Genomic DNA, 26,665 nt, shown 5'->3' with positions numbered 1-26,665 from the left:
GGAAAGATTCTACTGCTAGGAAGCTAATAATAAATGGTGACCACTCAAAAGCAGAGAGGAAGTAACAGTGAAATCATAACTCACAAAATGAGAGAAAATATTAGTACATTTTATACAGATATTCACACACAGACACACAGACACACAGACACACACACACACACACACACACACACACACACACACACCTACAATAGAGCAAACTTGTCAACTTTTTTACATTTTCTGAAAAATAAATGAAGGAAGATACACTGATAAAAGCAAATGCTCTATCATTTATTAACTATCCTTATAATTTACATGGATGCATATTAATGATGTTACATAAAAGTTCCACATTCTTCTTTAAAACAATTACAAACATTTGGTTTAAAATAATGTATATATCAGTGTAAGATGTTTGAAAATGAGTAATGAAAATCTGTAGTCAGCCATCCTTCTAGCAGTTATCATAATCACCCCAATTTGATGACTTGGAAACTTTTGTCTCGAAATTCTAAGTTTTGTTTTAAAGGACAAGCTTCTAAGGGACTTGAGCATGCAGTGGGTATATTAACATTCAGAACAACTAGCATCCATGCTTATACTGAACTCTGCATGAGGTGAATGCCCACAGCCATACTGACTCTTTGGCTCAGTGTGTTGACAGTGCAAAGCGATGTGGGAAGCTTAATGAAAAGTCCTTTGTGTTTGCCAGTTTCAAGGGATGACACAGTTGCAATAAAATCTAGGCATCATCTTGAATACAATATGCAGCCTTGATTAGCAGGGCAGTTTGTTTTCTGAATGCAAGAGAAAAACAGTCATCTGTCTCTCTAATTGTTTTCATAGCTGAGGAAAATGAGAAGAAGCACATTTGTTCCAATAAAACTTCCTGATATCATCACATCCGATTAGGAACACATCAAATCAATCAGATTTTGCAAGATGAAGTATTATAACTTCTAGTCTTGGCAGCCTTTTGGATGTTCTCACAGATTATAAAAACAAGCGAGTGATCTGTCACTAAGGAAATCTCTATATCACAAATATGGGTCTCTTCTGAGAAACCAACCTTTGGTAGCTCTAGTTATTGTATGCTACATTACAAAACATTACCAGTAACCATTCCTGAACTAACTAACACTTGGCCTGATGTTGTGTCTGTGTTTTTTTCTGTTCTATATTCTGTTTGATCTTTTACCGCTTTTGGCACCAGCAGCTAAATCTATAAAAATCCTGTTCCTGAGAAGTTTTTGTCTCAGGAAGTTCTTTCTCATTCTTACCATCTAATATAAAATAAGCACAGTAGTAAAGAAAATCCTTCCAAACATTATACAAATTAGTCAAGGTTGCTTGATGACGACCACACAGGCGCCTGCTCTGCCGATATTCAAGGAAGCCATCTGTTGAAAAAATGGAACAGGAGACCCAGGTTACTGTAGTGGAGCTCTAGATAAGTTATACTGTATTTGAGAATCATATATACAGAAATCATAAACGGATGTGGTTAATTATCCCATTACAGTCACAGATAGTACAATACAAATGAAAGCACTGAAAATTCTACTTTTAAAAAATATATAATTACTTTTACATTAAGGCAATAAAACATGCAATTACTCATAGAAATTTTTTAACAAAAATAATAAGATTTGAATGAAATGAATTTAAAATAGGAAAGTTTCCATCAAAGTTTTATTCTTAGACACATTTTTTGTATTTCATTGTAATAGTTGTGGCACTGTAATTACTTTGAAGTTGTTTTCCACAAATATCATATGGAATCAAATGTATTACACATTCATCTTGAGGCACAGACATCTCACAAAAAGTATATTTGATAACTTTTCCACAGATAGTCCATAATTAGATAATTGCTCCACTGTTTATTAAATGTGTTTTCAATATGATGATCATTAAAATGAGCATGTAGAGTTTCTAAAATGATCCTGAATATAAAAGCTGTCAGACTTATATTAAATAAAAATTTCAAAAACTTTCTAGTTAAATGTGTCTTTTGGAGTCATAATTTTATCTTGTATAATAATGGTTTACCTCTCTCCAAACTTGCTTTCTCCTAGTCATTTTATGCCTTAATAATCCAATAATTGAAATAAAATTCATATTTACTGTTATTGATTTAAATTCTTTATTATCTTTTTTTTTGTAAGCTCCAGGTTTTTTTGTTGTTGTTGTTGCTTTTGTTTTTCTGTTTGAAGTTGAGTATTTTCCTTTCAAGGTATGTAGAGATTGCGTTGGAATTTTACTCGGGATTGGGTTGAATTTGTTGATTGCTTTTGGTAAAAAGGCCACTTTTACTATGCTAATCCTACCAATTCATAAGCATGGGAGATATTTTCATTTTCTGATATCCTTTATAAGCTCAATTTTCATCAGGGAGGCATCATCCAGCAACTGATGGGAGATGATGCAAAGTTCCACCGCCAAACACTAGCTAGAGCCAGGGAAACCCCACAGAAGAGGAGCGGGGAGGAATGATCATAGGAGCCAAAAGGATCAAGGTCACCATGAGAATATGGCACACAGAATAAAAAAAGCAGGGCTCATGGGGGCTCACAGAGACTGAAGCAACAATCACAGATTCAGTACAGGTCTGAGCTAGGTCCTCTGCATAGACTATATAGTTGTGTAGCGTGGTTTTCTTGTGGGAGTCCTAACAGTGGGAGCTGTGCTTTGGTCAGTATCTCTGACTCTTTTGCCTGCTTTTGGAACCCTTTCTCTCCTACTAGGTTCCTTTGTCCAGCCTGGATATGAGGGTTTGTGCCTAATTTTATTGTGATTTGCTATGCCATGTTTGGTTGATATCCCTGGGAGACCTGATTTTTTTTTTCTTTTTTTAAGGGAAAGGGAGGAGGAGTTGATCCAGTGAGGTGGGGGACTAGGAGGAGTAGAAGGTGGGGAAACTATGGTCAGGATGTAATGTATGAGAGAACAATTAAAAATTTAAAAATGCTTCATTATCTATTCTCTTAAAGAGATGGATCTTTAGCATGGTTTTCGGTTATATGTACTATAGTACCTGTTTATCTCCTCAAACAATGTATTCCAATTTACTTTTGGCTCAGTGAAAACTGGCATGAATTATTCCCCCAGCTCTTACAGATGCTGATTTCTAAAAGCTAAATAATTCTGACATATTTATTGGGTAAACTCACTACCTCTTTTTATGCCACTTTCAACATTTCATTTACAGCAGGAAGTTTGCTACATAGTCCATGTAGAATATATCACAGTGATGAGCATTTCCTTTGCCAAATAGTTTATCATTCTGCTTTAAACATTTGTATTTATAAGACCGGTCCTTTCAACACTTAAAAGAGACTACTTTTTGTTATTTTGGCCAACTTAACTCATACATTTTAAAACACTTCCCCTTGTTGTTCCCTCAAGCATTATACATTTCTTTGTGGTGACCTGAAAGGTTGGTCACAGAATCATTAATAGAGTCAAGGGAGGGTGTATATGTGGTACCAAGTTTCCTCGCTACTCTTCAATATCTTCCTCTATATAAATTATGTACAAATAAATTTAACTCTAGGACAAGAGAATAATGATAGTACTCAGTTCGTGTATGTGAGAAACATCTACACATGCCCTGCAGCATAAACACTGCGCACAGCAACGGCAGTATGAGAATCTCCTGGAAGGGCAGAAGCCAGTGCAGTTTTTCCTAGGTGAGATAAATATGATCAATGTACTTTGTCTTCTGAAACACATTGTTTCTCTCACCAAGTGCAAGGATTGAGCTCAATGTTAAATGGCAGAGTAAAGTTCACTATCCTACATATGTGCACATGTGAGTATATCTTTCTCATAAAACAAATGAAGGCACAGTTGTGACAATTGTTCCAGGATTATGATTCTATCTAATCTAGCATGTTTTTCAAAAATATATGTATTCTTGAATATTTTTTAATAGTTTTGGCTTCTTTATTTTAATGACTGGTCTGTTGTGGGGGCTAGTCAATAGACTTCAGGTACTTTAGTGTGTAAATGGAGCAAGGTGACCAACCTTATTGGGCAAAGGTAGGTTAGAATAATGAACATTTCAAAAACATGCTTTATTTTATATATGTAGGTTTATATGTATGTGTCTGGTAGGTTTATCCTGATAGCCCCTCAAGACCCCTACAAATCTAAGGGAGGAAAAGATAAGTCTGTAAAGTGTTTAATTTAGTATTTCTGTTTTTGATTTAAAAATGTGCTACTATTATTCCAGATATGAAAGTAAAATATTTAATTCAGCAGTTTTAAGATTTATGTTTAATATACTAAAACAAAATTATAATAAAACTAATCTTGTGTTTATATAATATTTATGAGCCTGAGATTTAAAAAAATGAATAATGCTCTTCAGGAGGTTTATATTTCTTAATACCACTCACATTACATTGATTTCAGTTTTAGTGAAATTAACAGAATGGTATTTTATAATAAATATTTAATAAAGATATTACATCATATATTTTATGCAACTGTAAATTCCAGTTATTTAATGTGCATGTGTATTGGTGTTCTGTCTAAACACACCTCTGAAGTCAGACTTCCCCCGCCCAAAAAAAAATACTGTTTCCACACTCTATCTGCTATAGAAACACTAGAGATTTAGTAATGTAAAACATCAAAATATATCCTGTAGCATTTTAGCAAAATAATATATAAAAAAATTTATTCCTGTTTTCTTTATTTTTTTATTTTTTGGTTTTTTGAAACAAGGTTTCTGTGTGTAGTTTTGGTTCCTGTCCTAGATCTCGCTCTGTAGACCAGGCTTGCCTTGAGATCCAGCCTGGCTCTACCTCCTGAGTGCTGGGATAAAAGGCATGCACCATCACTGCCTGGCCTAATTTTTATTATTATTATTAAGAAATTCACTATTCATTTTACATACCAACCACATGGCCCCCTCTCCTCCCTCCTACTGCCTTCCAGGTTTCCCCCACAAGCCAATCCTCATTCCCATCCCTTCTAAGACAAGGCCTCCCATGGGGATTCAGCAGAGCCTGGTATATTCAGTTGAAGCAGGTCCAAGCACTTCCCCCTGAAAAAAAGATGTGTAAAGTGTCCAACCATAGGCACTGGGCTCCAAAAAGCCCACACATGCACGGTGGAAAGATCCTGATCCCAGTGCCAGAGGGCTCCTTAAGTGGGTCAAGCTACACAACTGTCTCGCCTATGCAGAGGGCCTAGTCCAGTCCCAGGGATGTTCCATAGATACTGGTGCACAGTTCATGAGTTTCCACTAGTTTGGTTTGGTTATCTCTGTACATCTCCCCATCATTATCTTGATGCCTCTCGCTCATAGAATTCCTCTTCTCTCTCTTAGACTGGGCTCCTGGAACTTGGCCTGGTGCTTGGTTGAGGATCTCTGCCTCTGTTTCAGTCAGTTACTGGATGAAGGCTCTATGATGACAGTTATGGTATTCACAAATCTGATTACCAGAGTAGGCCAGTTCAGGCACCCTCTCCACTATTGATAGTAGTCTAAGGTGGGGTCATCCTTGTGGATCCCTGAGAACTCTCCTAATACTCTTTTTCTCCCTATCCCCATGATGTCTCCCTCTATCATGGTATCTTTTTCCTTGCTCTTCTACTCTGTCTCTGTTTTAGCTCGACCATCCCATTCCCTTATGTTGTCATCCCATCCCCTAACCTCCATTGCCCTTCCCTCACCCCCATATATACATGGAGACCTTATCTACTTCCCCTTCCCAGGGCTATTCACAGTCCCTCTTAGGAATCTCCATGTTAGCTAGCTCCTCTGGAGCTGTGGTTTGTAGTCTGGTTATACTTTGCTTTACATTTAGTATCCACTTATGAGTGAGTACATACCATGTTTGTCCTTCTGAGTCTGGGTTGCCTCACTCAGGATGATATTTTCTAGTTCTATCCATTTGCCTGCAAATTTCATGATGTCATAGGTTTTTTACTGCTGAGTAGTACTCCATTGTGTATATGTACCACATTTTCTTTATCCATTCCTCAGTCAATGGACATCTAGGTTGTTTCTAGGTTCTAGATATTATAAATAATGCTGCTATGAACATACTTGAGCATATGTCCCTGTGGTATGATTGAGAATCCCTTGGGTATATGCCTAAGAGTGGTATAGCTGGGTCTTGAGGTAGATTGATTCTGATTTTTCTGAAAAACCGCCATACTGATTTCCAAAGTGGCTATACAAGTTTGCACTTCCAACAACAGTGGAGGAGTGTTCCCCCTGTTCCACATTCTTTCCAACATAAGCTGTTTTCAGTGTTTTTGATCATAGCCATTCTGACAGGTGTAAGATGGTATCTCAGAGTTGTTTTGATTTGTATTCCCCTGATGACTAAGGATGTTGAGCAATTCCTTAAATATATTTCAGCCATTGGAGATTCTTCTGTTGAGAATTCTTTGTTTAGCTCTGTAGCCCATTTTTAATTGGATCGTTCAGTATTTTGATGTCTAGTTTCTTAAATTTTTTGTATATTTTGGAGATCAGCCCTCTGTCAGATATGGGGTTAGTGGAAGATCTTTCCCCATTCTGTAGTCTGTCATTTTGTCTTGTTGACCATGTCCTTTGTCTTACAAAACCTTCTCAGTTTGAGGAGGTACCATTTCTTAATTGTTGCTCTCAATGTCTGTGCTACTGGTGTTATATTTAGAAAGTGGTTTCCTATGCCAATGTGTTCAAGACTACTTCCTACTTTCTCTTTTATCAAGTTTAGTGTAACTGGATTTATTTTGAGGTCTTTGATCTACTTGGACTTGAGTTTTGTGCATGGTGACAGATATGGATCTATTTGCAATCTTGTATATATTTATGTATATTAGCATATCATCTACACATAGCAAATGCTTGACTTCTTCCTTTCCAATTTGTAATCCCTTGATCTTCTTTTGTTGTCTTATTGCTTTACCTAGATCTTTTAGTATTATATTGAATACATATGAGGAACATGGACAGCCTTGTCTTGTTCCTGGTTTTAGTGAAATTGCTTTGAGTTTCTCACCATTTAATTTGATGGTGGCTGTTGGCTTGCTGTAAATTGGCTTTATTATGTTTAAGAATGTTCCTTGTATTCCTGGTCTCTCCAAGACCTTTATCATGAAGGAGTTTTGGATTTTTCAAAGTCTTTTTCAGCATCTGATGTGATGATCATTTGTTTTATTCATTCAGTTTGTTTATGTGGTGTATTACATTGGTAGATTTTCATATCTCTGGGATGAGGCCTACTTGGTCATGGTAGATATATTTTTTGATGTATTCTTGGATTCAGTTTGCCAGTATTTTATTGAATATTTTTGCATCAGTGTTCATAAGGGAGATTGGTCTGTAATTTTCTTTCTTTGTTGCATCTTTGTATTTTGGGTATCGGGGTAACTGTAGTCTCATAAAAAGAGTTTGTTAATGTTCTTTCTTTTTCTCTTGGCTGGAACAATTTGAAGAGTATTGGTGGTATTCGATCTTCTTTCCAGTTCTCATAGAATTCTCCACTGAAACCACCTGAGGCTGGGACTTTTTATGATTGTTTCTATTTCCTCAGGGGTTATTTTTTTATTTAAATAGTTTATCTGGTCTTGATTTAACTTTGGTATGTGGTACCTATCCACAAAATTGTCCATTTCTTTTAAATTTTCCAATTTTGTGGAGTATAGTGTAGAGAACTTGTGGATTGCTTCCAGGCTCATATGGTTTGATTAAGGAAGAACCCCTGAGAGATCTCTAGATGTTCCAACACCCAGATCAGCCTCAAGGAAACTAGCTCAGACAATGCAGCCTTACAGACTACTCTAGTCAGGACTTGACCATAATTCTTATTTTCTCAGGATCCCCATAAGAATACAGTGCCCTTTAGTCTATAGGCCTAGAATCTCTCAGTCATTTTTAATGTCCTGTAGAATGTATGGCAGTTTCTTCTGTGAAGCAGGAACCTGAAGGACTGTCCTGTCTTGTAAATTTTAGTGGCCATTTCCTGTCTTGTAAATTTTAGTGGTCATTTCCCTATGGGTCCTAAATTTCCAGTTTATACAACATACTGGCAATCAGTAAACACAAGGGCACTTTTTCCCCCCAGTGGCTAACTTTTTCCACAAAGAAAGAAAATTCCATAATGATTTTCTTCAACGCCCATCATCATCCTTGAGGTAATTGGTGCTGCCAGGAGCAGATGTATCTCATTGTCCAGAAAGGTCTAAGTTTTTAAAGCATTTTAAATGTCATATTCTGTAGGTCAAGTCTCAGGCATGTCTGACAAAGAGGCACATACACTGCAGTTTCACAGGATGGGAGAGCTTTATAGAATACTAGCTCTTGGTGACATAGCCCTCATTTGTAGAAGAGTTTTTTCATGATCTTCTTTCTCATAGTTATCAAGTATTTTCATCCTTTCTAAAAAGCAAAGCTAGAAAATTCTTATTTCTGAAGTCTCTAGTAATAGTATTTTTTTTTAATAAGTTACTGGGATGAGGGTGGTCTCTATGAGCAATTGAAGTAAAAAGTGGAAAGCTGAATAATTTAGTTCTACAGTGCTCTTTAACCCCCAATATCTTTCCATTTTCCCCCTAAGTCAGGCAAATATGTGTAATTTTATTGACCTGTAAAGTTTTGCTGAAAAAAGAATTATTCACAAGGAAGGTATCTTCACCCAACAATTGAATGTAGATGTTAATCTATTTGAATGAGGCTGCTGAGATAAAAATATTAACATTAGTAAAGATGGATCATTGATGATGGTATATGTGCATATATGTAAATATCATTAATTTGTACTTACTACTTTTGTTCAGATAGAATTTTTTCAATTTTTATGACCAAAATCAGAACCTTCAGCTGATTAAATCATATAAACTGTGTGTTGTCTGTTAAATTTTTTTTTCAATTTCACTATGGTCATCAATTGAAACTTCATTAAAATAATTTCTTGCTGTTAGGTTTCTAACTATGGACAGAGGTAGAAAAATAAAAGGCAAATATACAACAATTGAATTTAAAGGAACACATCTAGGGATGGTTCTGCTCACTCTGTTGTAAGCAAGACCACCATAACCATGTAGTCAAGATGTTTTCTCCTTTAAACAACTTTGCTCTGCAATTATGGTGCTTTCTACCCTTCCCATATAGACTGGAACTTTTCAAACAGAATGGAACCTGCTGCATTGTATACTGATCCTGAGTCTGTAACTACATTGTATATTCAAAAGACAATCTTTCATTCAATATGAGCCAATCATTACTCTTCAACGTGCAGGGAAATAGAGATTTCCATCAGATCAATACATGATAAGTGGATCCCTTTTCTGTTTATTTTTAAAAATCAACTATGGACATATATTTGTTCTGTTTTCTGGTTGTGACTGTAAGAGTATTACTTAGAGCTTCTTACAACTTTACCCAGTGGACAATCTCAACCCAGGGCCATAACATAGGGCACCTAGGCAAAAATGAGTAGCAGGGAGTACTAATTCTTCAACCTTCATGTTCTTGCTACAGGCGCTTTTAAAACCAAATATTCTGTCATATTTGTTTACAAATACATTATACTTTCATTTTTTTTTAAATTTAGGTCCCTCAAATCACTTGGTGTTCCTTATTCTGAGTCATTATAATGTCTTCCTGAAGGATGAATATCTTTTAGTAGCATCAGTTTATTATAGTATTACAAGTAGGAGAAAATAATACACAAAGATATTCATTTAATTTTCATACCACTCATAACATAAGACTAAATTAATCACTTTAGTACAGTGTTCATACAAGATAAATTGCAATAAGTATAAGCATCCTCCACAAGATGCATCTTAAATAATTCTGCTTTACATTCAGTTAGTTATGCCCCTAACAATCTTACCTGTGTCCACTCATTAGTTTGTGGATCATATGATTCCATGGTGTTGAGGTATGTTTGCCCATCATAGCCACCAACAGCATATAGTCTGTCACCAAGGAGACAGACACCAACACCATCTCTAGGCATACTCAAAGGAGCTACCATGGTCCATGTGTCTGTTTTTGGATCATACCTAAAATTCAAGGACAATAAAATAAAATTTTAATTATACTCAAATTTTATTCTATAAATGATAATTTTTAAAAGTGTTATCTGAGGGGAACTGGACTGGTATACTCTGGTGACCAGTCTAGTGAATACCCTACCCATCATCATAGAGCCTTTATCTAGTGACTGATGGAGGCAGATGCAGAGATCCATGGCCAGGCACCAGGCTAAATCCAATCCATGAGAGAGAAGGGATTCTGCAGGTGTGGGACATTGAGATCATGATGGGAAGACATGTAGAGATGATTGGCCACACTAGTGGAAACCTATGAACTGTAGACTAGTGGCCATGGTGCACCCATAGGACTGGACTAGGCCTTCTGGATATGGAAGACAGTTGTTTGGCTCGAACTGTTTGTGGGGAGCCTAGGCAGAAGGATCAGTATCTCTCCCTGGTGCATGGGCAAGCTTTTGGGAGCCCGGTACCTGTGGTGTGATGCCTTGTGCATTGAGCAGCCTTGGTGCACTAGAAAGGGCTTGGACCTGCCTAGGCTCAGTGTGCCAGCCTCTGCTGACTCCCCATGGGAGACCTTGATTTGGGGGATGTGGGAAAGTGGGGTGGCTTGGAAGGGAGGGCTGGGGGGTGGGAGGAGGGATGAGGGAGGAGGGAGGAGGGGTAATCTGTGGGTGGTATGTAGAGTAAGTAGAAAATTTCTTAATAAAGAAAAATGAAAAGAAAAAAATTGTTATCTGAAAAAGAAAATTAAGAATGTTCTCAAGTTCAATAATTTTGATAGATAATTTTTTTGAAACTATTAGCCATGATAATGGTCATTCTAAATTCTAAGGTACTTAAAAATCATACCTGAACCCTTAAAATGATAAAGATTCATTTGGTAAAAATAAATGTCATGCCTTTCTTTCCAAGATGTATATTTAGAAGCATAAATCACTATATTCCACAGTAAATGACGTTTTGAACAAGATTGAAATGTAGTGATATTATAATGAAGCCAAAAGGATGCTTGAAAACCTGGAGGACATCAGTTTGAACACTTAGTAGATGTAACCTTTTCTGAAATGGTAATGCAAATCTATTCTACGTTTTTTAGAAGAGAAACAATCATTTTGTTCCAAAATTCGGTGGGTAGCAAGCTTGATGTAGTGGCACATACATGTTATTCCAGCATTTGGGGAGAGGACATAAAAGGATCAGGAGGCAAATGGACAACTTCATTCATCTATGTACCTAGTTCAAGACCAGCCTGGGAAGCATACATGAAATAGTGTTTCAAAAAGAAAATCAAAACAACTTTAAAAAATATAGTTTAAAAGAAAATGTAGCTAGTTTTATTAAAATGAATATTAAGTGTGATATAAGTAAAGTGTTAGAGTGAGCTCCAGGACAGAGTGCATTACATATGTGCAAACATATATAAATACCATTAACATAAACTTATTAAGAACTTAGCTCAGTAAACAAACAAAAACTAAAACACCCAAACAAAGGAATTTGAGAGATCAGTGAGCAATATGTCTAAAGGTATCTATTTAGCCTTTGTATTTTAGGGAAATAGTTCCAGGAGAATAGAACTGTTATTAATCATGACATTGCTAAAATTTTCCATGAAGGATACAACAGCAGATGAAGTGTTTGGAGCCAGGTAAGCCAAGTTATTTAAATAATAATATCTACAATATTTCCTTTTCAAAATATCTAATTACTTCATATTACATATATGAATTTCAAATATCTATCTGTACATAATGTTTAGAATGGTACAAACTGAGATATTGAATATAACTTATTTCAGTTGAAAATGAATCACTAAACCACATCTTTGTCTTTAATCTGAAATTTACAATTAAGATCCAAAGCTAAACCTTAGCAAGACAAAAACAGAAATATAAATTATGACTAAAGATAAAGTATTTTCTTTTAAAAAGGGAAATGTATGTTTTGTGTCCCAGGACTTATTTGGCCAGTAGAAAACTTGAACAATGGACTACTGAAATAAACCAAAAATTAACATCAGTGTGTTAAAGTTTTCACTATAAATGTAGTACGTATTTATAGAGAATATGCATTTTACACAAAACATTACATGCTTTTGAATGTCAAAGATGGAGGCATGTGTGTGATCATCTATTTTCTCAATGCCTGCCAAAATTTTAATCACTGTCCTAGGCTGTTATGCACAGAGAAATTTGATTGACAGGCTTAAGTTAGTCAAGGCAAAGCATCATAAAAACTAAAAAGCACAAAGGCCCACAACATAATTACAATTACACAATGCATTCAATCACAATCTTAAAAGAACATTTAAACATTTTCACAAACATTCTGAAACATACCATAATGGAAAATGAGTTATGCAAAGAAATGACAAAGAATACCACCTACATGCAAATAGAACATTCCAGAAGGTGAAACATTTTTTACGGTAACCAGACAGATTTTTCAAATAAATAACTTAAAAAACACAGAGGCAGGTAATGAATATTTCCAAATTAAATGCAAATTGCACTTTTAGGACTGTGCTCGTGGTTCAGAATCTTATTCAGAAAATTTTTGTCTCTACTGCATCTTCAAATACATTTTCTGTGCATTTATCCAACAAGGTCACCTTCTTGAGTATTGAGTTAAAGACTTTAGATCCATTTTGAATCATTAATTTAGAGTGTGAGAAATGTGGATATAAGGTATTTCTTCTTCAAGCTAATATTCAGTTTTGTCCATTTATGGAGTAAGCTAACCTTTTTTCCAGAATGTAAAATTAATATATTTGTTTAAAAAAAGTTGCCCATAGCTATTCAAGTATATTTCTGATAGTGTTCTTTCTTTTTGGGGGTAGCTTTGGTTACCACAATAAATGAAACCACAAAATATTAAACTTTCTACCCAGCAAAGGAAACATTCGCCAGAGAAAAAAGACAACAAATGATGGTTGTTGCTAGCATTGTAAACTAGTGCAATCATTGTGAAATATCAGTATGGTGTTTCCTCAACAACAAGAATAGAACTATTATATGACCCAGCTATACCTCTCTTTAACATATATCCCAAGCACTCTATATATGCTATGACAGATTACACATATACATCCATATTTACTGTACTAATTGGTATAGCGGGAAAAACCTGGAGTTATACTCATCTCTTAGGAAAATGTACCGATCTAATTTTTGGGAAAATAGATACAACTAGAAAGTATTAGATTAAGTGAGAAAACCAAGACTCAAAAAGAAAAAAATAATCACAGATTCTCTCTCACATGAAGGTCCTAAATTTTAATATTTCTACATTTATAAAGGTGTTTTGATAGTATGTACAGAATGTGAAATTAGAGAGGCAATCAATAGGGAAAGAGGAGCAAAAGATATTGAGAAAGGATGATAAAAAAAAAGATCAGATATGGCATGAAAGGAGAAAACAGGTTCTTAAACCATGAGGACACATTACAGGACTAGAAAAGGGAAGCAGGGTGAGAGAAGCAATAAATAGTTTAGGTTTTCAAAAATGAGTTAAGTCTCATTCTTCTAAGGTAATAAACTAAAATTTAAAAAGTGTTACAGTCTTAATAATGGGGGTTTCCTCAACTGGATGTCAATTCATAAAAGCAAATATTAAGAGAGATTTGGAATTTTGGCTTTTTTCATTTAACATAGGCATTAGATTTTAATAAGGGAATGAATGAGCTCTTACTGCTGGGATAGTAGCATTGTGGCTATGTTAACAAGTAAGACCTTGATTGTTATTAGTTGTTCCTTAAATTAATTTAAAATCTTTTAGAATGAAAACATCTTTGAAATTTTCATGAAAATCATTCAAGGGAAACAAAAACACATGTAAAGGGAACAGGTAGAGCAAAAATGCTCAGTTGTTGATGGCTGATGGATTTCAGTGACGTGTTCTGGAGGATGTTGCCTTGCTTGTTGTTTGCTTATGGATGTCATTTCCTAACAAAAATCACTTTACAGCAAATAAAAGGTACATTTACATTTTAGTGAAAAGCCAAGTCTTCTTTAAACAGAATATTTTATTTAATAATGCCCAGTTTGGCTTCAGTCACATATTTTACATGAATATCTTTTCTGAAGTCATATTTCAGAATTTGCCTGGTAATTATTTAGCTCTGCAGAGTAACTTTTTTTAAATACTATCTGCAGCGGAGATGTTGTTCATTACTTGGCAAAACAGAAAAAATAAAGATATTGAAGAAGTAGTTATTGCAAGTAATATATGAATTTATAAATTCTAGGTGAAATTCAGAATGTTGACACAATTCTGCAAGTCAATATTTTGTGATGAGTTGTATAAAACTTATCTATTTACATCTGGATACAAACTTGAAAACTGCAGCTACATATACAAATAAACATTTTATACATGCACACATTTCTTGAGAGTAACTTTAAAATTTTATTGTCTTCTACAAAACCATTCTTTGTATTAGATGGGGTCTGTTTTAGGTAGAAAACATCATTTCAAATATATATTAGTGCTTTATTTCTCAGTGTCTGAAATGCTGTTTGTATTTAGCTGAATGCATTACAATTTAAATTAAATGAAGTCACACTAATCCATGAGTTTCCTTTGACTTGTGGCATTCAGACTCCATCACAGAGGAGTAGAAAGTGAACACGCACTCAGAATTACCCAGACCTGTAGCACTGACTGCCTCTCACATTCACGGTTCTAGAAAGATTTTCCTGTATTTAGAACTGTTCAGAGGTTCCTCTTTGCCTGGAGGCATATGAAGTTATCCCCAAAGTGATGTATCTTTTTTTTTTTGTTTTGACATAGATGATTAAAGATTTATAAAAGGTATTATAAATGTTAACTATGAATTATATAACAGTACTGTTATTTTTTTAATAAAAAGTAATTTTAAGTAGCTTTTAAACTGTGCCAGCCGTTTAATTAAGACAACAAAGAAGCAAAAAGGAAGGGGCAGTGTCGAAGGTTTGTTTTTGGTCTACGTCTTCTAAATGTTACCTTGGTCTTCCTAGTCAATATGTGAGCTCTGTAACAGAGTCTCTATTAAAGTTTACAGCCCTCAGGCAAGTGAAGCAGGCACCAGTACGTAGTGAATAAAATGGGCTGTAAATGAAAGCTTCTAAAGGCGTGTAACAGTCACAGAATATGAGTTCATTTCCCTTTGGAAATTCACAAAATGCACTTTTCAGGCAGCATTAAACTGCCAAGCTTCACTGTCAGTCTCATACATAAAGGATGCAGTTTGAATTAAAAATATTCACAGAAGATTTCTTTTAAATATCAAACTACGATCAAATAGAAATGAGACAATTCAATGACTCAAATTTCAAAACAGTGTTTAGACAGAGACATTTACATACAGAAATATTTGCAGCTTTATATGCATACCAGCTAAAGAAAGCAAAGAGGAGGGAAAGAAACACAGATCAATACCAGACTCTCTCCCTAAGAACCCACTAGCCACAACAGCCAGGGAATCAAGTAGAGGATCTTCATTTCTCTTCCTATCCTTCAGTTTCAGTTCCTCAGTCTCATCCCAGCCCTTTAGCAGATGACATGCAGCGGCCTATCTTCCCTCCCTCCCCCCATTCATGAGGATTCCAGACCCAGATTAATCCCACCTGTGGACCTGCACAACCCACTACCCTTCCAGCCCAACCCCACTTCAAACTGTCATTTCTCAATACCTAGAAACAGATTCCAACTGGGACTCACAGTGGCCACACCTCAAAAGACTCAAAAGCATTCCACATAAGGTAATTTAAAGCCACCACCAATTTATAAGATCCAGAAATATCAGCAGAAGCGACAAGACAGAAAACAAACCCAACAAAGAAAAGACCAGATATCAACACCTAGAATCACAATCAACTCAGACCAAGATGCCTAGTAACCCATGAAAACATACAATCAAAACAGCAAGCAAAATATATCTCCACTAGAGCCTAGTATCAACACTACTTGAGATTCTGAGAAAAGCAACAAAGCCAACACACAAGGCAAACTCTTCAAAATAGCAATTATAAAAATATTCAAAGACCTTAAGCAGGAAATAAATAAAGCCAAAAATGAAATTAATGAAATCCAAAACAAACAGTGGTATTGAATAGGAAAAAAGGTTCAATAATATTAAAGTGGGAATTAAATCACTGTGAGTTCCCAAAGTGAAGTAAAACTTGAAATGAAAAGTAAGAACTGGAACAGAAATATCAGAGGCAAACCTCACTAACAGCATACAGGCAATGGAGAAAAACTGCATGCACTGAAAGTAAGATAAAAGAAATAGATACCCTAGTCAAAGAAAATGCTAAATCTTAAAAAAATCCAGGCAAAACATCCAAGAAATCTGGGACACATTGAAAAGAGCAAGTCTATGAATAACATATGTATGAATGATGGAGAAGAAACCTAAGTTAAAGTAACAGATAATCACAGAAAAAAAAAAACCAACCTAAAGAATGTACAAGAAGCATGTAGAACAGAAAATAGACTAAATCAAAAAACAAATTCCTAATGACTCATAACAATCAAAACATTGACCATACAGTGTGGTGGTAAATTGTGTACCCTAATAAAATATGCCAGAAGATAAGAGAACAGAACAAGAGACTAGATTAAACATAGAGGCCAGGCAGTGGTGGCACACACCAACACCTTTAATCCTAGTATTTGAGAGGAAGATATCTGCCTGGATCTCTGTGAGTTCAAAGCCACCCTGGACTACATGAGATTGACTCAGTCTAGGAGAGAAATAGCCAAGCAGTGGTGGCACATACCTTTAATCCCAGTTCTTGGAAAGCATAGACACCTTTAATGGCTGGATGGAGAAAGGTATATAAGGCACGAGGAGACAGTAACTAGAAGCCTTTTTGGCTGAGGAAGCCCTTACAGCTGGAGCTTTTTCAGGCTGAGGAGTCCTAGGGGTAAGAGGTGGCTTGTTCCTTTGTCTTTTTGATTTTTGGGGTAAATTTTATTAGGGTGCACAGCATATGTTACCACAATAGAGACCAAAGAAAATACTACTGCATCCAAGAGACATATCTTACCACCAAGGATAAGATATTACCTATGGGTAAAATGATGAAAAAAGATATTCTGAGCAAACGGGTCTAACAAACAAGTTGGTACAGAGATTTTAGTATCTGGCAAAATAGACTTTGACCCTAAACTAGTCAGAAGAGATAGGGAAGGACACTATATTCTCATCAAGGGAAGAAAATCCACCAAGAGGATATTACAGTTCACATCTATGCACTTAACAAAAGGGCAACCAAGTTCATAAAAGAAACACAATTACAGCTCAAATCACATACTGCCGCTCACAGACAGATGGGAATTTTCATACTCTAGTCTCACCAATAGACACATCACCCTGACAGAAGCAAAATAGAAAAATGCTGGAGCCAGCTGGCATTATAGACCAAATAGACCTGGTATTCACAAAATGTTTCACTGAAACATGAAAGAATGTTCTTGGCACCTAATGGAACTTTCTACAAAATTGAGTACATTCTTGAACACAAAGCAAGCCTCAAGAGATACAAGAGATTTGAAAGGAAGAAGCCAAAGTATCTTTCTTTGTAGATGATATGAGAGTATATAGAAGTGATGCTAAAAAAATTCCACTGGGATACTCCTAAGCCGTTAAACACTTTCAGCAATGTAGTTGTGTACAAAATTAAGCTACAGAAGTAAGTAGGCCTACTGTATACAAATAAAAAATGGACTGAGAAAGAAATCATGAAAATAACACCTTTCACAATAGTCTCAAATTAGCTTTCAATTCTACCATAAGTAGGCTAAAACTTATATAAACATAGAAGTCAGGTATAGAGAAAGGGGAACTAACATAGTTATGGATTGACTGGGGGTGTACAAGGTGGGCTGGAATAGGAGGATCAAATGGGGAAAGAAATAATAACATAGCAAATGAGGCAATACCAGAGGGAGTGTTAAAACTAAGGGTCATTTGAGAGGTAGTACGGAAATCTAATATAGCAGAAGATTTATATATATATATATATATATATATATATATATATATATGTGTGTGTGTGTGTGTGTGTATGTATTCCACATATGCAAATTATATATATATGTATGTATGTATGTCTTCTATCTAAATCAATATTGGGGAATACAAAGCCCCAACAGGACATCTCTCAAAGTCAGAAAGACGTAGATATATTTTTTAAAAAAGGGGCTCAAGTTAGAAGTAAATATATTATATTTGAATAAATTTTTTAATTTTAATGACTAAGATTAGCAATAAGGCTGTCTTAAAAGAAATAATTTTAGATAGTTTCTAATACATATGAATATCTGTTAAACATTATATAACAAGATTTTCATGTTAAAGACAATGCATGGGTTAAAATGTATGAAATTTTGCTAACTGAATTTATATAGTCTATATCAATGCTTGTTCCCACAATTAGTGTAATAAAATTGTAATTTGCTATACAAGCTCTTCCTAGCATGCAATATTACTTTTGATAAGTTGATTTTTGCCCTTCTAGTGATGAGAGGAGGTAGCACTCTGATGTACTCTTATATACTTTATTTTCAAACTTTGATATGTTTTATTATTTTTCAGGTAAGTTCTCCACATTACTTATCATTTGAAATGCCTACTCTTGTTAGCCTAGACTTGTGTACATCTCAATCTAGCCTCATAATCAGGGCAAATATTCTGCCTTACTTTTCCAAGCACTGCAATTGCAAGCCTGAATGATTGTGCATGGCTAACGAATTTACTGATATTATTTTTCTTGCAGATGAGCAGGTTACAAAATGCTTGAAATTTGATGATAAAGAAAAGAGGCTTCAATTTCAGTTCATAATTTGTATTGTTCCTTTTTATATTAAATATTGCATGACTTAATTTGGTGGCCACATTTAAATATTTTCTTTCTTGAAATAAGCTATGGTTTATTGTAGCCTCTCTGAAAGATTCAGAAAAAGGGCTAAACAGAGAGAAATCTGCAAACATAACAGCTCCTTCACACTTTTCAAAGGTGTTCTATGACAGAATTTAAAATCTATTTGAACCATTTTCAGGCCAGGGAACCCAGAGTGTGCCCAGGAGATTTGAATGTTGGGAGAACCACATTCTTTAAAAGGAAGCTACTAGACTTTATTTCAATGTGTCTATTAAATCATTCCAAGAAATGTCCTTTTCTCCTTAAGCTGCTGTTGAAAATGCCTAGTAATGTGTATAAATTATGAATAATAGTTGTATAAAATAATTATATTTTCATATTTTTACCTTGTTGTTGAAGAGGTTCCCATTGCATAGTCAATGATAGACTGTAACTCATAACAATTCTCCTGTCTCAGACTCCCAAGTACTAGGTTTACAAGTATGTATCAACATACTTTACTCAATAAAAGTTTATTGCATATACTTTTAAAATAGGGGTCCAAAATGTTTAGATTCTCAGAGAAGCTGCATACATATATACAGGCCTATAAAAATTACAAACAGTTTTGCAACCAAACAACCAAAACTATTAAGGTGTAACGATAGAAAATATCATAACAAAATTCTTATTTTTCCATGTTATGCTCATTCAGCTGGCCCCAGAATCAAACTTCTAAGACAGAGCAGAACAAGAGGGGACAGAATAATAGGGAGAAGGAAAGGGTTGACTAATATGATACCTAGTCAAAATGACAAAAACCTGCTATTTGAAAAATGACTTTTCTACAAACATAAATATTTTGAAGGTGTTTGGATAGTATGACCATTTGTCAAAACAACATCAGTTTTTATTCTAGGAGGGTTTGTTTTCTCCCTAGTCATCAGATTTTGATCAAGATTAAGATAGTGGGCATGAGAATTCTTTCTTGGAAGCAAGCCTCTGACTTAAACAGGAAGCAATTAATTGCCTCATAACAGGATTGCCACTCTGATACGAGCAGGCACATCTTGCTGGTATATCAATGCTGCAGCTTGAAATGTCCAGCACTGTGTATGACCAATGGTGTCTTTCATCATCCAGCAGCCTATACAACACCTCACACGCCACACCTAACTTTACCTCGCCAATTCCTTAGCCGATCTTGTCTCCTTAAATTGGAGCCTCTGAGTCCTCATTCGAATGGATCTCAGCTGAAATGCTGCTAAAAGCCTGAAAGCTTAACAAGGCTCTATTCCTGGTCCTCATGCCCTATGTGTATGTGTGTGTGTGTGTGTGTGTGTGTGTGTGTGTGTGTGTGTGTGTGTGTGTGTATAGTATCTTTCTGCTTCCTGCCATCACTTCCCGGGATTATAGGCATGTGTCACTATGCCTGGCTGTTTCCAATGTGGTCTTGAGCTCACAGAGATCCAAATGGATCTCTGCCTCCGGAATGCTAGGATTAAAGGCCTGTGCTAACACTGCCTAAACCTGTTTAATATAGTGGCTGTTTTCTTCTCTGACCCCCAGATAAGTGTATTGGGGTGCACAATATATCAACCACAGTATGGTGCCTTAAGCATCAGTGTGTCAATCTAGTTATGGTGGACAACAAAGGCAATGGCAAGAGCTTGTGCTGTTTTGGAAACCTGGATTGTTTGGAGCCCTGTATGTTTTCCAGTGGTCAACAGAATGATGCTTAATTGAATAAAATGCTGAGACTTAAGACACTGAGTACTTACCCTAAATGGATCATCTATATGAACACACCAGCAACCATGACAGGGCTCTTGTAACTTTTATAAAGAGGATGCAGAATGAATGTAAGAGCCAGAGGATAGCAAGGTATACTGGGAACTTCTGGGAGTAAATATGTTTACTACAACTGTAAATTCATGAGAGTTGTTACTTGCAGAAGCTCTACACAAGAACAAGTCATCAATAAATCCTAATGTAGATGAGGCTGTGGCCACAAAGTTCCATCTGATACAGAGAAACTACTGTCAGTGGATAGGTGCTTGAAGGAGGAGAATCATATTTATTGAGGATATGACCATTGGTAAGTTTTCCATGTTCAAATGACTGGTTCCAGACTCATGCACAGGCACATATGTGCAACACTAACTGGACATAATAGATTATCAAAATCAAATTACATTAAATGTTTGAGGAGATATGAGGGGGTGCAATTGAGAAATGTGGAATTGGAACTGTCAACTAAATACAATCATATTGTATTTTGTACATGTATGAAATTCTCAAAAATAAACAAAATGTTTGTGTATATGAGTGGTTTGCCTAAATATGTGTCTATATACCAGACATGTGCCTGATACTCATAGAGTACAAAAGAGGGTGTTGAATTTTCTCAAACTAGGGTTATTGATGTTTGTGAGTCACTAGGGTTATTGATGTTTGTGAGTCACTATGTGGGGACAGGTAATGAAATCTTGGACGTCTGGAAGATCAGTCAGTGCTCTTATACAATTAGTCACCTCTTCCACCATCACAATAAATAACCAATTAATTTTAATGACTAGTTATAACTATTATTTTGTAGGAAATTTAGATTTCCCTCTATATCAAAATATGAATTTATATTTCACTATCTTACTTAAGACCTAACATAAGAGTCAATAATTTGAGAGGTAGGTTTTTTTTATCATCTCCATCACATTACAGAAAACCTTTAGTTCTTAGATATTTGCCCCCTCCAAAATGAAAAGATGAAATGTGGAATTCAAAGAGGTAAAAAATGTATAGCATTAGTGAATCAATTTTTATCACAGGAGTTTTTTTCTCTTTTTTAAAAAAATTTTATAATTTAATTTAATTTTACATATCAGCCATGGATTCCCTTGTCCTCCCTCCTCCAGCACCCCCTCCCCCAAGTCCACCCCCATGGGGGATGAGGAGTTTTTTTAAGACCCACAATTGTTCCACATTCAGAGAACTAGTCTGCAAAGTGCTCAGCTGTATATAGGACATCTACATCAAAATCCTCCCTCTCAAGTTCAAGGAATAATCATGGAAGAGGGGCATAAAAGTTGTGAGAGCCAAAGGCAATAAATGACTATAAGAAAACAGGAGTTTGAGGTCACACCAGGCCAGCAGCACTTATGAACTCTCAGCATTTGTGACAGCAAGCAGGAGACCTACTAAAATCAAGCCAAACAAATCCATAACATGAAAAAAGGAGTCACTCATAAAGCCCTACCCCTAATTGAGGAGGTTGTTGATGATTACTAAGAGAGGAAAATTGGTTTTACTAATCATGTAACTCATGGAAATGTACCCATGATCCAGTAGATAATTAGGAAACTATGCACATACTGGCAGGCAACACTAAGGGGACACATTGAATGTATTTAAGAAACAACACATGATATTGTGCAGGAATAGTGATGAGCCTATATGGATAGAACTGAAAGATAAAGAAGGGGAGACAATTTGACCAAAACACATTATATAGACATGTGAAACCCCAAAACTCTCGAAAATAAAATAAGAAAAAAATTAGTCCAAAGTTCCTAATCTTGTCTTACGTATAATGTTTATAGTTACTAAAAATATAATTTACAGTGAATGTATGTATACTTTAATGACTGACAGCAAATATTAATTTTGATGTTTGAAAATATATTAAATGTACAAACACAATATAGCTATTACGTCTCTTCACAAAAATATAATAATTAGTATTGGTTTATAGACTATTTTAAATAATAACAATGGTGACTTGAGCAGATTTGAATAGATGTTTTGTATTTTTTGTGATAAAACTATCAAACATTTTAGTATTGGTTTATTTATTGTGTTTGACTAAGACGTAGCTATATGAATTTTAATTAATATTTGAACAACTGTTTAAACTATCAGTTACTATATAACCCCAAAAACTGTATATTGAATGAATGTCTTAAATATATGACCATTATTAATATTAAGGCAAAGAAAATAAAAATAGATAATTCACACACAAATACAGAAGAAATTAAATAGTAGAAATCTCTCTATGGATATAACTTATAACAGTAATCCATCTTCATTTTATCATTCCATTATTTAACCTTGAACATAACTAATATTTATATAGATGAATGTATATTTATATTATTATATAATTTATCTACACTATAACCTACTTATAATTTGATCTGGTACAGTTCCTTGAAGAAAAATTGGGCTCTACTTCCAGAGTCTAATAGATTCTAATATGCTAACTGAGTACTTACTTTGTGCTTGGAATTGTACCAAGGGTATAGAGATTGAGATAAAGTTGTAATCTTGAACATTGCCAACAAACAGAACCACATTTAGTGGAATGATTTATTTGAAAATATAATAATTATGATTTCTACAAAACAAACCAACTACTATCCTTTCAGACCAAATCTACTTTATGGAAACATTCTTCTGGCTGACATAAGGAAATCATCTCAGAAGGAACAAAATAAAGTTTCTATTGTACAGTTTAGGAAGTTTCCATTGGTCTTTTTGTCCCATTTCTTCTTCGTCAGAGATGTTTACTAGGATGCAGAGAGAAGAAATGCGGTCCTCATCTATGACTAGCAAGTAGTGCTAATGATGCCTTCGAACATATTTTATGTTTCACTTTTGTTTAAAGAGGTAGAGCACCAGGTCCTTGCCTGTCTGCTTCTTACTCAGAGATGGTAAATTCTGAATAACAAAGTTGAAAACACAAGGGGTGAGAAGAAGGGAATGATGGATGGCATACAGGGAGAGACAGCTGATATTAAAGACCATTCGAGGGATTGTGTGGAAACCTGACACACTAGAGGCTTTCTAAAACATACATATACATAAAGCGTATCTAAACTAAATCACCAAACGATGGGGAGAGAAAAATCTCCACTGGCCATCTTTTGTTATCAAATGACGATTCCAGTACCTGGATTTGTTCTTATCTAATTTAGTTGTTGTCCAAAGGGGTTCCATGGGACTCCACAAGCAATATAGACTGTTGCAAAGGTATAGGCTGCACTATAAAAACTGAAGGAAATGCCCCATTGCTGAAGACAACACCTACACAACTCATAGTACATGGAGAAGTAGAGATGGTGTTAAAACAGAGCCTTGATTCCTATGTTCTAGTGTTTTGGGTTAAGGAAGGTACTCCACAGTGGTATATTACCTGCAAGATATGCTAGGTGCCACAAAGCTTGTGGGAGTAACCAACCAATAACTGATTAGGCTTAAGCTCCATCATTCCACCAGAAGGAACCTATACTCAATACTGTGGAAGTGACCAAGAATCTGAGATTAGATAGCTCAGGTCTAATAAAAAATAAAATAAAAAATGGTCTTTAAAATAAAGACTAAAGAAACAAAAAAATGTGTCAATCAAATTAGTCTTTATGACAATCATCTATGTTCATAGATTAGTGCCTTGTTCAATCATCATGGAAGAAGCTTCCTCTTGCAGGAAATGGGAACAAATGCAGTGATCCACAGCCAGACAGTATACAGAGAGTGTAAGTTTGGTGGAGATACTCAGACCTAAATAGGGTGTCTCCACTAAACCCCTCCCCTCAGAGCTTAGGGAACCTTGCAGAAATGGAGGCAGAAAGAGTGTAAGAGCCTGAGTGGATAGAGGACTCTGGGGAAACAAGGCTCTCTAAATCAACACAGTCAAAGCCCATGTGAACTCAGAGATTGCTGTAGCATGCACAGGGCCTGCAGTGGTCTGTACCAGGTCCTCTGCATAAATACTAAGGCTTGTAGTTTAGTGTTTTTATGGAATGGCTGCATCTGTAATTGAGTGGATCTCTGTTTTTGTGCCTTCTCTTGGACAATTTTCCTTCTGTTTGCTTTGTCTAATTTGGATGTGTTATTTTTTTTGTTTTATCTTATATTTTATTTTATTATTATTCCTTAGGATCCTTTTTATTTTCTAATGAGAGATAGAAAGGGAAAGGGATGAGTGGGAGGGGAGTTGGGAAGAAACTTGGAGAAGTAAATGGAGGGGAACCTGTAATCAGGATTATTTATAAGAGAAAAAAATTGCTGGGGGGCAGTGATTCATGTCTTTAATCCCAGAAATACAGAGGCCTCTATGATTGTAGAATAGTCGAGTAAAGAAAGGAGAAATATGTATATATATATATATATATATATATATATATATATATGTATATATATTAAATAAAATGAAAAAAAATTAAAAAATGTTTAATGAACAGACTATTGTATGATCATTAAAATTCAGATGAGCTGTAAGGCTGTAGATAGAACAGATACATGGACCAGTAGGTGTTTGACTTGATTTTAAAAGCATATAAATATCCTAAATGATAATAGTATTATCCCTATGTTAATAGTATTATTGTGAAGTTAATTTTCATGTCTTACTGACTTTTTAATTTTGTTAGAATTGTATGATTCTTTCAAATGAATCAAAGTTCCATCTCTATTATATTTATTATTATACCCTACACCTGTCCACTTTGATATTCAGTTTGTACACAATAAAAGTAGGAGCAACCCAAATAGAAAATGTAAGCAAAATAATATTTATATATAAATGAGTATGGACAAAAACATTACTCTTCTTAAAAATGATAACTTATGGTCTTAAATTTTCCCAAACCTTAGTAATGTTATGCAGTGAATTTCATCAATCAAAATCACTTATTAGGTTGAAGTTTTGTTATAAAACAAATGTTTATCACTTTCCCACTCTGTTCTTAACTCACTTCTCTCTTTCCCTGCCTTCTTAAATTCTCTGAGGTGCCAGTGTTCTTTATGCTCAATATGAACAATTGTGATAAGTTTTAAATAGCTGTGCTTATTATCATCATTACATAATGCTTTTATGTCTCCATGAGATATCATACTGATATACAGGTAATATACATATATAAAACATAGCATTAGACACTAAACTTTTAGTAATTTCTAGTAATCTTTGATTATAATAATATACTAAAACACTATTCACATTATATGCAGAAAATAGTTTTTCAGAGGCACCATTATGCATCTTGATTTATTAATCATTTACATAGGAAATCATCAAAATGAAAATATGCTTTCTAATATCCAAAAGTGCTTCAATTCTGACAAGTGCAAATTTGTCCAAGAAACATGATAACATTGTGTGCTTCTTCATTACTTAAGCTGTACTTATGTACTTAACCACTGAATGCCTACAAGTTGAAATAGCTTTGAGTATTTTAATCTAATTTTGCATGGTAAATGAATTCTGAGACTGAATAATTTATGCTTATGAGAACAAATACCGTTTCAGTTCGTTATAAAGTAAATTCATATGGAATTCTTGGAGAAAGTATCATTCTATTAGCAGCATTTACCTAAAATATGCAAGTTAGAAATAGCAGCTTATCATATGCAACAATTCTTTCAATTTCCCAAGTATTTACTAGATGGAAGTGAATGTTCTTTGAGATCGTTAATAATTTTAAAATAAATGGTTGTCTGAATGATTACAAAAAGATTTTATCTATTGGATTACTGAACACTTCAGTGTAACACATGTAGATTTTTTATTTCAGTAGATTAGAGAATGCTTAATAGGAAACATGGGATTTAGCAGTTCCTTCTCTGTCATACATATACACAAACATATGTATTTCTCTCTCCATATATATATATTCATATATATTGACATTTCTATGTTTCTATATATATATTACAGGTAGTCATAAAGGCACAGTCTGTTTCACAGAAAAACCATAATTTTCAGCATTTTCTCTTTATAATATCCAATAAATCTCATAAATTTGAACACACTTCATTATCTA

At 34.9% G+C, this 26,665-nt stretch overlaps 1 protein-coding gene across 1 annotated transcript in view; it reads right to left on the bottom strand.

Moving 5' to 3' along the window:
- Nucleotides 1-255: 255 nt before the first annotated feature.
- Klhl1 (kelch like family member 1) overlaps nucleotides 256-26,665 on the bottom strand; it is a 346,069-nt gene continuing 319,659 nt past the window's right edge. The window contains exons 10-11 of the mRNA XM_037208360.1: nucleotides 9,834-10,005; nucleotides 256-1,385 (exon numbers count right to left, since the gene is read on the bottom strand). Of these exons, the coding sequence (XP_037064255.1) occupies nucleotides 1,326-1,385; nucleotides 9,834-10,005 (232 nt within the window). The 3' untranslated portion in view covers nucleotides 256-1,325. The remainder of the gene's footprint in view (nucleotides 1,386-9,833; nucleotides 10,006-26,665) is intronic.

The sequence above is a fragment of the Peromyscus leucopus genome, chromosome 9 (genome assembly GCF_004664715.2).
Source record: "Peromyscus leucopus breed LL Stock chromosome 9, UCI_PerLeu_2.1, whole genome shotgun sequence".
Lineage (NCBI taxonomy): Eukaryota > Metazoa > Chordata > Mammalia > Rodentia > Cricetidae > Peromyscus > Peromyscus leucopus.
This window is presented reverse-complemented; position numbering and strand designations above follow the sequence as displayed.